Source organism: Crinia signifera, chromosome 5, assembly GCF_055691185.1.
Source record: "Crinia signifera chromosome 5, ASM5569118v1, whole genome shotgun sequence".
Taxonomy (NCBI): domain Eukaryota; kingdom Metazoa; phylum Chordata; class Amphibia; order Anura; family Myobatrachidae; genus Crinia; species Crinia signifera.
The window spans coordinates 146,468,408-146,480,958 of NC_139221.1; the positions used below are offsets into that span (position 1 = coordinate 146,468,408).

A 12,551-nucleotide genomic window follows, 5' to 3' on the forward strand; every position below is an offset into this window, starting at 1 on the left:
GTGGGGCAGATGTAACCTGTGCAGAGAAAGTTAGATTTGGGTGGGGTGTGTTGAAACTGAAATCTAAATTGCAGTGTAAAATAATGTAACCAGTATTTACCCTGCACAGAAACAAAATAACTCTATACATTTTACATCTGCCCCACCTGCAGTGCACATGGTTTTGCCCATTTTGAGAACAAATTTGTACTGCGATCAGATCTGAATAAGGGCCATTGCTTACATGATTTTGCTTTTCATACAGTACCAGTTGATCACATACCCTCGCTTGAGGAGGGGAGGTGACAGGCATAGGTTTCTTGTGCAGAGGGAATGCCAGTGGATACATAAACTAAATGTGCAGTCTCCATTTGGATTAAACGAGGAGTCCCCGTTTAACGGCTTTTCTCTAGTCAGTTCCCTCTGATATTTAGAAACTTGCTGTATTGTGCTTCTTCCCTGATAGTCATAATTGGATGCGTGCTATATATATATGATACCCAATATTCAACTTCTTTTTGCTTATTGCGTATCTAGGTTCTTTATTATTTTCATTTTATATTTTACATTTTTTCCCTTTTTTTTTGATCTATACTGTAGTGTTGGTGATGCATATTGATGTTTAAAAAGTAGCGGCTGGACAACAATGAAGTTCAATTTTTTTTTTTTTTTTTTTTTTTTTACAAAAAGCGCAAAACTAGTTATATTAAAAATATATGGTTACCAAATAAAAGTGAATTAAAATATAATTATGATTTGTATTCTAAATACACATAAAAACCTAATCCATTCAATGTGGGTTATCACAAACACAATCCGTTTATTTCTTAAATTAATAGTGCCATACGTCTTTTTAACTAAAAATAAATATTCTGCTTAATAGGAAATTAGTTCCTTATTGTGTATAGTGGAGAGCTCAATAGGGATAGTTACCAATAATGATCCTGCTTAATATAGGACCAAATTGACTCCAATATAGCAGACGATCCCAGACAGAAGTTGGTTCTTATCCAAACCGCACAATGGGTTACCAACTATGCCTTCCTTCCAGTGGAAGCCTTTAGTCCTTTGATCGCAAAGGTTAGGAACAGTGTCCACCGCCGTATGACGGACCTCACACTGTTTGCCGCACTGGTGGCCGGTCGGAAACTGCGTCCACTCCATCTGTCAGAGCTGGAGATCAGCAAGTGATCAGAGATGATGGTAAGCACCGTCGTGGAGTGTGAGCCAGGAGTTGTACTCGCTGCCGAGAACTGATGGTTAGTGGCCTGCTTATGGGACCCTCAAATCTATCTCTAGAATCAATCTATGGTATCCATATTTTGGCTACACTTAGGTGACACAGAACCAGTAATCACTGATGGTACTGTGGTTCACACTGTGGTCCATCGGGATTGCATTGTGTAGCATCATTGGAGTGGCGGGAGCTGATGATGCGGTGGCCATGTCGGCATGGCCGAGCCGTTCATCACCGCCTGAGCAGCCGAGGATGCGACACTGTTGCTATGACTACCGTTGTTGTATCTATGAGCGCCGTGACATACTAGATCAAAGAGCGCTCAGCTCATAGGTAAGCTACCTTTTTTTTTTTTTTTTGAGTTCCGGTAAGGGGTGTATACCTATTAGTTGACCCAACTTGCCACCTTGCACAGGTGTTTTGGCTTATGATAGCTTTATTAGGCTGGCTTGGGTCAGTCCCGGGTGAAGCTGAAATGGGCTTGTCGACTGCCACTCTGATGTATTGGATGGGTGAATATATGTGCCCTTAAATCCTTTCTTTAAAAATGTCTGCTTTGCATACCAGCCCACTTGCCTATCATGCTATGGATAAATGGATTGTTTCAATTTAAAAGGAGTGCTGCTTTTATATAGGTCTGCTTGCTACGGATATATGGTTTTTCTCTGTGTGTATGTATATAGATAGATATAGATCTGCGCATATTACAGTATATCAAAACACTTTGAACAGCCATGGGAGTGCCGCTTCCTGTATATGCGCTGATTGCTTGGCATTTAAATTCGGTGTCTGAGATGTACACAATCTTTGTTTCATGCACAAATTAAATATATATTTGTGTGTATTTCATGTGTTTGTACAACATAAATTCAAGCTACATCATTGAAATATGAAAGTATTCCAAAACACGGAATAATCCATTATCCAAATGCTTCTGTGTGTGTGACTGACTAACACACTGACTAATATTAGTAGGGCTCCTATATTTTACTGTAACTAATATTTTGCCTGGGAGAACATATTTCTTGTATAACAGAGGTGTAATATAACCAGGGTTGCCTACTTTTGAAAAATCATTTCAGGGAGAAAAGAAAAAGCCAGGGGGCGGGCCTTTGCGTCGCCAGGGGGCGGGCCTTTGCGTCGCCAGGGGGCGGGCCTTTGCGTCGCCAGGGGGCGGGCCTTTGCGTCGCCAGGGGGCGGGCCTTTGCGTCGCCAGGGGACGGGCCTTGCGTCGCCAGGGGGGTACACTACACGTGAGGAGGACTGGACCTGAGAGCAATGCTCTGCAGATAGCATATATAGTGAGGAGAACTGGGCACAGTGCAATGATCTGCAGATAGCATAAATGGTGCGGTCTAAGAGCACAAAGCAACCACTACAACTGAGCAAATGAAAGGCTGAATATTACACAAATGAATGGTGCTGCACAGGGACACCTTGCTGTAAAGAATTAATGTTTTTATAAATCCAGAAGTTTACACATGAGGCAGGCATTCCCCAAACCCTGCAGAAGCACAGGGCACCCAAAGGCATGGCATACAAGGGGGCATACTCAGTGTGTGAACTGATGTACTAAATACTAAGGTAGGAGATAGAGGGAACTGGGAGTGGGTGTGGCAATGCCAGTAGCACTGTGCCTTCCCCACAACAGCTACCAGGCCCCATACTAACAGTATGTAATAGGAGCAATAATACTGAAGAGCCATTACCTGTCACTGGACACCAGACACGGGGGCAGTGGGGAACGCAGTCCCTGCATGATGTGGCCTCTCCAGCAAGACGCCCAGAACTCCATTTCCCAGCATGCACGTGTCTTTGCTGCCGACTTGGCTTGCCGAGCTCTCTATCTGCCGGCAGCATGCAGCGCAGGACACGGAGAAGTCAGACTACAAGTCCCGGCAACCATGTAGCTGAAGCTACTGGTTGGCCAGCAGGTGGCGCGGCGTCATCGCGTCGGCAGCGTTATAGCGCGTACGTAGTGAGCGCAGATGCCTTCCTTAAGCAAAGCGGTGGCTACGGGAGAAAGGGGCCCTCTTCCGGGAGTCCGTGAGATGTCCCAGAATTCCGGGAGTCTCACGGACATTCCGGGAGAGTCGGCAACCCTGAATATAACTTGAATTTCTATTGCCTTTTATATTTTACCACATACTTTAATACTAAGCTTGTATTACGTAATAAAGATCTGTTAGTGAACGGAACATAAGGGTTTATTTTGTACGAATAATAATTCTTCTCTTAATCAGCTTTGAAACTTCATCACAAATGGATTTGTGGATAGGCAGCTGCCAGGAGTTTTAAATGTACCTTTTGGCAGGTGCAAAAAGCATGGACATGACTCACCCAGGCAGTGAACATGTAATGAACATCTTAACTCTAACGTTAGGGGTACCTTACCTAATCCTAAACTATAAATTGTGTATTATGAAATACATGTTAACCTAAATTAAAAAAATATTAACTTATTTAGTAGGGAGTCGAGCACAGAAATCCCTGGATTTCCAACATTAAATACAGGCCTGATGTTCAGTATTATTTTTGTCTGTCATGTTGTGTTCATGTTTTTTGTTATTTGACATCCTGCTTAAAACTCCATCAGAAGCTATGGATTTTAATGTTTCTGTTAAGGTGCATACACACTGGGAAATGCCCACTGTATCTGCCTAGACACCTATTAGGTCAATTTCCCATGTGGCTGATGCCCGGGTTGGGCAATTGGTATAATCCACTATGTTAAACCTAAAGGTATGGGACCCTTGTGTTTGCCATGTCCATAATTTTAGCATGGCTGTTTACCATTCTTATTCATATGTCATTACAACCAAAGTTGAGTAAAACCTTGAGGTTACATAGTCTGAATTGAGTCGGTGGGTGTTATAATTACCAGGCGTCAAAGAATAAATAGTAAAAATGTATTAACAAATAAAATATAAAAACATCAAAAGGAGATATTGGTTGAATTCTTACCCCTCAGGGTATATGGAGCCAGCAATGATGTGCACCCTGCTGTGGCCCCAAATACTGGGTAGATCCAACCAGAGTCCAGTCAGTCAGTCGCTGCACCGATGCGTTTCAAGCTTCGAGTGCTCTTCTTCCTGGGCACAGTGGAAATACTCTAAAGTGTTGTCAGTGGGAAAAATTAAAATTACTTATTTAAATTGAGATGTACATTGTGTAGTTGCAGTCACTTAATTTGATAATTGCATAAATAATGGCTTACTATGGTCTTCAGTCTTGGAGCCAGATGTACTAAGCTTGAAAAGTGATAAAATGTAGTGTTCATTCTAGCACCCGCCATCTTTAAAAACCCATGTAGTTCCTGTGCCCTGTCTGGGGTGTCACTGTCTCCTGTGGTGTTTCTAGCACATGTCTGGTTTGCATATCAGTGCTGATATACAGACCACACTGTGCTAGAAGCACTACAGCAGACAGTGACACCCCATGCAGGGAAAAGGAACTGCATGGGTTTTCAAAGATGGTTGGTGCTAGAATGAACACTAAAATGGAGAGTGTTATACCACCAGCCAATTAGCCCCTAACTGTCAGGTTACAGGCTGCATTTGAAAAATGACAAGTTGGAGCTGATGTATTGGTGGTTTATCACTCTCCATTTTATCACTTTTCAGGGCTTAGTGGAAAGAACAGAAATGTTGTGTTTGTTATAGAAAGAACATTGCAGCATGCTCTCCATCTGAGAAGAGCAGTGCTTGAATTCTGTGCTCTTCTGTCATGGTCTTATGTTTTTTGTTATACAGTGGGCTGAATTGAGTGAAATGAAGAATCCAGATAAAAAGCAGGCTGCTTGTGATGGAATCTTCCAGAATGAAGAGGAATACGCTTTGTATGAGGCAGTGAAGTTTTTAATGCTGAAAACTGCTATTGACTTGTATAATGCCAATGCGGACGGCAAAGAAGTACCTGTTTTCTCTTGGCTGCTGTTTGCTAGGAACACATCTAGTAATCCCTGTGACTTTATGAAGAATCATTTAAATCAAGTTGGGCACTCTGGAGGCCTTGAGCAGGTATGCTGTGTGAAGAGCAATAGTTGTATGATGACACAATCTATTCTGTCATTCATGAAATACATTTAATTTATAAGTAAGTTTTATTTATATAGTGCGCTTTCTCCAACAGAAAAACTCTATGACCACAAATCTTTTTTAATATTTTGTTTAACCACTTAATAATATATTAAAATATTTCATTTGTAAGCACAAATGTATATCAAGGGCTCAACTAATCCCGGGGGCCATGTCACGACCAGATTCTGCTTCCCGGGGACTATATTTTTTATGCATTGAGGAAGCAGAATCTTGCCCGTGGGCAGATCAGCACGGGCAGTGATTTCCCCCAACTCCGCTTCCTGACAGACTAGCGGCAGCAGTGCCCTGCCCGGCTGTCTTTAGGCTCCGAGCAGGTCCACAGCTATTTTTAAATTTTGCGCTAGCTCACAAGCCAATCAGGAGCCTTTATGGCTGGTTTCACACACTCTGGCTGCTGCCGGACGGTGAAATCCCGCACGGCCAGGGAGCCGTGCCGCACACATTAGTTGTGAATGGACACTATTGTGTCCATTCACACGGGACGGCCACGGCCCGGCCGCACGGCTGCAGCCGGATCCCATCACTGGAAGGGACGGCTGCCGGGCTGTGGCCATCCCCACCATTGTAATCTGCTGAGTGCGGCACGGCTCCCTGGCCGTGTGGGTTTTCGCCGTCCGGCAGGAGCCGGAGTGTGTGAAACCAGCCTACGGCTGCTCCTGATTGGCTGCCGGACTGCAAGCTTCAATTGACTCATGAGCCAGCACACTTTTTTAAAATAGCCTCGGACCTGCTCTGAGTCTGAATACAGCTGGGCAGCCCCAGCTTTCACCGCTTTCAGTTCTGCCTGGCTGATGGCTGTCTCCTTCCCGCAGGTGTCAGCATTTAACTCCTGCATGAAGCCCTTGGAATTTAGCAAGAAACCCCTAGCAATGACCATGTAGGTAAAGGACACTTAGGTGGCATAATGCGCATCACGGTGTGTGGCACACTGGGTAACGGTCATCACGGTGCGTGGCACACTCTGTAATTTTTTTTTTTCTTCACTTTATGGAATGTATGGGTTTTGGAATAATTTGAAAAACTGATATAGTGGATTTACTCAGTGGAGGATTTTAACTATGGGCTTCAGGTAAAACCAGCCACTTCCTCAGCGTTAGTGAAGCTATTGGATTCACTGTGAGTGGCAGTGATTTCTTATTGGAAGTCCTACCTGACAGTCACCCGCATAACAGGCAGTTCCATTGGGCGGTGTTCCCTCCCTCCGGTACTGCCAGTCCAGGCTGTGATAGTCAGTCAGAGAGCTGGCTTCCTATAAGAAACCACTCCCTACTGTGCAGTCCTAGCCTGCTTCTATGGGCTACAGCCGATACGCCATAGCCCATAGAAGTGAGGCTTTTGCAAATGAGCAGTACCACGACTGGAACTGCACATGTGCGCCGGGCAGGCTCCTGACAACTGTATTGTACAGGCATCGGGACACCTGGCAGCAGGTTCTGGTGCAGACCCAACTGCTTGGCCAGCGGCAGCCCCCCTCCTACTCACAGGTAGGAGCCACCGCTGGATTTAGGATTTTCTTTTAACATGCTGTAATCTTAAAAAATTTTTAACTCGCAACAAAATTGAAACCATAATACTTAAGTCAAACACTTTTATTTCTAACCCATTATATTGGATCTGTAAACTGTTAGTTTCAGTTTGCCTATCATTAAGACTTAACCACTTGCCTGGCATAGTCTTATGTGATGGGACAGAGCCAGGAGTAAATGGGTGTGTGCGTTTTAATTTAGATCCCAAATGTGCGCGCTGCAAAAATTTTAGGGCGTGACCATATAATCGCACCAATTTACATTACACCACAAAAGTAGTGCCCCTTAGACACACTTCACCATTAGACAGTGTGCCACACACCGTGATGCCCATTATGCCACCTGGGTCGTTTACCTACATGCTCATTGATTAGGGGTTTCTTGCTCAATGCCAGGGGCTTCATGCTCATTGCCACGGCCTAAATACAGCTGGGCAGGGCACCACTGCCGCTAGTCTGTCAGTGCAAAAAAAAATCTAGTCCCCAGGAAGCAGAATCTGGTCACGACATGGCCCCCGGGATTAGTTGAGCCCTTCATATACATTTGTGCTTATAAATTAAATATATTAATATCCAATTCAATAAAGTGTTTTTAATAATATAAGTAATATTTTGGTACTTGTGTACTAGCACGGCGCCCATCGCATCGCAGACCATAAGGCATGCGATGCGATGTTACGCGATGGCAGGCGATGTTATACAATTTTAAATTGTATGGCTTTGTATGCCATCATATCGCATATACAATGGTATGCGATTTAAAATTGTATAAGCACCCTAATGGGTTTTTCAATGTAAAAAGTGGCCCCTATAACATAATTAAAAGTGATGGGTGCTTAGTATGTTAAAAGCACCCCCACTATCAACACCAACCCGAAGCGTGGCAAGCGCAGCGGTACGCGTCCTACGACCTTTTCATACCCCTACTATCCACTTCGGCGTGGAGTTGATTTTATATAGTGTGGCGAGCGCAGCGATCGGTAGCGTAATACATGTAAAGTAATACGCGTCCCCTCGCGGGGCTCGCTGCGTTCGCCACACTATATAGAATCAACTCCACGCCGACGTGGATAGTGGGGGTAGGAAAAGGTAGTAGGACGCGTACCGCTGCGCTCGCCACGCTTCGGGTTGGCGTTCATAGCGGGGGTGTATTTAACATTGTAATTTAAAATCGCATCAGGTGTATGCCATGCGATTATATGTCGTGCAACCTAATATCGTGGGCGCCGTGATAATACACAAGTACCAATGTTTTTTTAGGTCGGTAAATTTTCTTTGTGGTTTTGTGGGGAGGGGGGGGGGTGTGGTTAAACAAAATATTAAAAGCTATTTGTGGTCATAGAATTTTCCTGTTGGAGAAATCTCACTATATAAATAAAACTTGTTAATGAAATATGCAGGCAGCACTATTGGGGACATGTAACTGGCACTAAATATGTGCAAGAAAGTGATTGCTTGGCATTCAAATTCAGTGACTGAGATCGTACACATATTTTGTAAGCTTTCCCAAAATTGTTTGCAAAGATTAAAATATGTATCAATTCAAAGAAACAAAACATTGCATTAAAGACTAGAGAAAATGTGTTATATAGACATTGTATTTACATTAGTTTCCCGATTGTAGATTAAACTGTGGACCTTATGTCAGTAGAGAGAGATATTTGAATTGGGCGTAAAAATGAATATCCTTACTAAGAACTAAGGAACAAAAAGGGTTGGCATTGTACCTGCCACACAAAATAAGGTTTTTTATAAGCAGTGGGGAAGATATTATAGGGGATGTTGTTTTTTTTTTTTTTTTTTCCTTTCGAACTACACTTGAAATGGTTCTTCAATGTCACTTGTACTATGTAGGATTAAGTCCGAATTTAGGGGAGACCGAATACAGCACACCCTGTATAACAATCCAATCAGCAGGCTGAGGTGCACTAATATTGTTAATGTTTCTAGAGCAAGTAGTATCACCCTTCCTCTGGCCAAAACAGACCTTATTAAAAAGGGAATACACTCAACATCTTACTGTCAAATTCCTTACACCCTTTTGCACTCGGCAGCCCTGGGATTTAGGTATTGCAGGTTGAAACAGCATATCTCATCACAATATCCACTGTTCTTTGTAGAGATTAGCCTCATGGCTGTCTCTCACCTCAAGTTACTATAGGGATGTTGGCTGTTTCGTGGGGATGCGGTCATCTATTAGAATGAACTTAGGTCGACCCCACTAGGTCGACTGGCAGGAAGGTTGACCTGACTTAAGGTCGACATGGGCCAAGGTCGACATGACTTAAGGTCGAATTTGCATAAAGGTCGACATGAGGAAGGTCGACTGGTCATAAGGTCGACATGGGTTTTTCACTGTTTTTTGAGTCGACATGTGCCGACAGGCGGTATTTCATGCCCTACCATCCACTAGGGCGCGGTGGGAGAATAAAATAGTGTGCCGAGCGCATGTGTGTCCGAAGCATTGCAAGCGAGGGTCGGATTCTCATTGCCAACTGTGTCCATGTCGACTGTGTCGACATTCGGATAAAAAACAGTGAAAAACCCATGTCGACCATATGACCAGTCGACCTTCCTCATGTCGACCTTTATGCAAATTCGACCTTAAGTCATGTCGAGCTTGGCCCATGTCGACATTAAGTCACGTTGACCTTCCTGCCAGTCGACCTAGTGGGGTCGACCTAATGACTGTAGACCTAAATGCAGTCTGACGAATGATCCCATTCCGTTTCGTGATAGTGCAGTATAACCCACAGTTATGCAGCCAACCAGCCTCATCACGGAGACCTGATTAGTCTCCTCATAGTGTGAGTGACAAAATGTTCATTTTTTTTAAAATTTTCCTTGGTTATACTTACTACAATAACAACTAAAATACACAATCTGAATTTTAAAAGACACCACATACTTTGTTGTGTAGTGATGAGTCAATATTGTTTAACTCTGCTACTTAACGAATGTGTCGTCAAAACATTTGTCACATATGGAAATGATGTGAGTAAAAGTGAAGCTTCCAGCATACAGTATTTTGTTATTCATTGACTGTTACAACTTTGGATGCAGTAACAGAATGAAAATATATGGAAGGACTAAATCCCAGCATTGTTGTTGTGATGGAGTGTTCCATGTTATGCTTTTGTAAGGACACACATTTTGACAGTGGATTATTTAGCAGTAATCCGCCTGGTTTCTTATGTAGAATCTGACATTTTAGTACTTTAGATAAAATCTGTATTTCCTTATTTGGTGATCTGCCCATATCCTTTGTTAGGTGTTCCCTCAGCTTACTTCCTGAATACTCAGCTCTCTTCCCCAACCCAGGCGGATCGATTACTTCCCTTCTTTTATCCATATTACCGATGTATCCACAAACTCTATATTGCTGCTGCAGAATCCAGTGTCTGGCATGCTGCGCTAATTACCACTGGCTGGTCCCCTAGTCAAAGTCAATGTATAGCGGCTGTTTGCATACAGATGGAGCTGTTCTCATCTGAGCGGCTCCCGGGGTGCCGATCGACAGCCCCCTGGCACAAGTGGCTGGTGGGTACGAAGAGAGCGACTCCATCTATATGCGTACCCCTAATATTCTCGCACCATGCATGTACACATCATGGCAACAATGTATGAGGACATATCTGTACATTATGCTTTACACTTCTGCTACTTATACCCATTTTATTTGTCAATTAAAAACTGAGGTGACGCCAAGTAAAAAAGTAGCTCACCCTGCAATGATGAAATCACCTTGATTTAGTACATCGTTTTTTAATCAGCTGTACATACATAGAGTTTCAGAGCCTAACCTTAACATAGGTCTGTGGCTGCATGCTGGCTCCCTGTTATCGTAAATCTGCTGCTGCTGCATAATGTCCATTTTTCCAGCACTTCCCCTCTGGCTGCCACCCTCTGTATTGGGGAGGTAAGAGCCAGGGGTCTGTTTGTTATCACACAGATTTCCTTGCCTCGCATCCCCCATTTCCATGGTCCAGGTGAGTAAGTGGAACATTATGACCGATGTTGGATCCCAGCTTTCAACTTCAGTCACAGTGTTGGCATCGTAGCTACATGCAGGAGACTTTTTTTCTACTTGTGATCGGATGAAAATACATTGCTACTTGCATGCACCATTGAATTTTTAAATTTTTTGCTTTTGATAAGATAGGAGAGTACTTTAGGAAGGAAAAACTTTACAAATGGGTTTTTAATGTATACAACTGTGCAATATGTAATTGCATTTATATATGCAAATTGACCAGCGGCATGTGAGGTACTGTATCACTCACCACACCAGTGCATCAAATAGTGATTAGCGTAACCACGTCTCCCCATTCTTGTCATGAATTTCAGCAACTGTACAAGGTTGTCTGTGACCATTTTATCTTACACTGTCCTGGTCGAACAACAGCATAAATGAGCAAATGACACATCTGTTTGACATATGGCATTATACAGTACATTCACCAAATTTTTATTTTTTTTCATTTTAGGTTGAAATGTTTCTTCTTGGATATGCATTGCAGTTGACCATAAAAGTCTACAGACTGTACAAATATGGAACAGATGAATTTATTACACAATATCCTGATGACCAGGCACACTGGCCTGTTGTAACGCTTATAACGGAGGATGACCGACATTACAATGTCCCAGTTAGAGTGTGTGAAGAGACAAGCTTATAAATAACTCTTTTCCCCCAACCCTTTATTAAAAGTTTATATTCCTGCCGTGGTTTATAATTATACTAGTCAGTGGTGTACTGATAATGGGTGAAAGGTGTCCGGTGCCAAAGCCACACACCCTATCACCATATCTTGAATACATACCTCTCTGGAGTTCCACGTTGGTGGCTGCAGCACTGCACACCTGCCTATTTCCTGGCATTTCACTCATGCGCAGTAGGGAAATTGCTAAGCATCTGAAGCATTCTCATATCTTCCCAATTTCTAGAGAAATATTTTATTTACAGTGGGCCCTGAACTGATTACAGAATTTTTACATCTGCTCTGCAAATTTCCCATAAGCCCAGAGGCAAACTGCAAACATTTGATAGGTAAAGGTTCTTTAAATTGACCGGTGAATGTCAACTGTTTTGCATTCTATATTTTTTCTGTAAGGTTAGAAGCTAACATAGGATGACTGTTTAAAGCATTTATTGTGGATCCCAAGACTATCCTTTGAACACTCTTTCAGGATTAATAGATAAACTAACATTTTATGCTTTTGGAAATCTAAAAAAGGCCACTCTACTATCACATACAGGACATTTGTATCATTTGTTAGCCCATTTTTAAGAAATTTTATTTGATAACAATCCAAATGTCACAAAATGTAATTGTCACATGCAGGAAAAGCCATGTCCAACAACATTTTGTAAAGGAAAATTCTACTGTTGCCTTGAATTTAAAAACCTTTTTATTTTTTTATATGAAAAGCTATTCGAGACAGAGCTATAATTTCATTTGTCAACCAATGCTGAAACTTAAAAGATACACAGCTACAGAATTATAAAAAAAATGGGTACTTATGAGTTATCCGGGCGCCCGATTTCTAATTCGGGTCGGATCGGGCACATCGCATCGCATCGCATGCGACCATCGGATGCGATGCGATGACCCGATTTTTCCATAGGAATCAATGTTAAAATGGACTGAGTCCATTTTAACATGGAATTCAATGGGAAAAAGGGGTCCTTTTCATACCCCTACTATCC

At 42.7% G+C, this 12,551-nt stretch overlaps 1 protein-coding gene across 4 annotated transcripts in view; it reads left to right on the forward strand.

Annotated features, from left to right (window-relative positions):
- Nucleotides 1-11,563, forward strand: part of OTULIN (OTU deubiquitinase with linear linkage specificity) — a 38,271-nt gene extending 26,708 nt beyond the window's left edge. For all 4 annotated transcript variants that reach the window (XM_083188097.1, XM_083188095.1, XM_083188096.1 and 1 more), the window contains 2 exons: nt 4,969-5,235; nt 11,329-11,563. In XM_083188097.1, the coding sequence (XP_083044223.1) occupies nt 4,969-5,235; nt 11,329-11,520 (459 nt within the window). In that variant the 3' untranslated portion in view covers nt 11,521-11,563. The remainder of the gene's footprint in view (nt 1-4,968; nt 5,236-11,328) is intronic.
- The last annotated feature ends 988 nt before the right edge of the window (nt 11,564-12,551 follow it).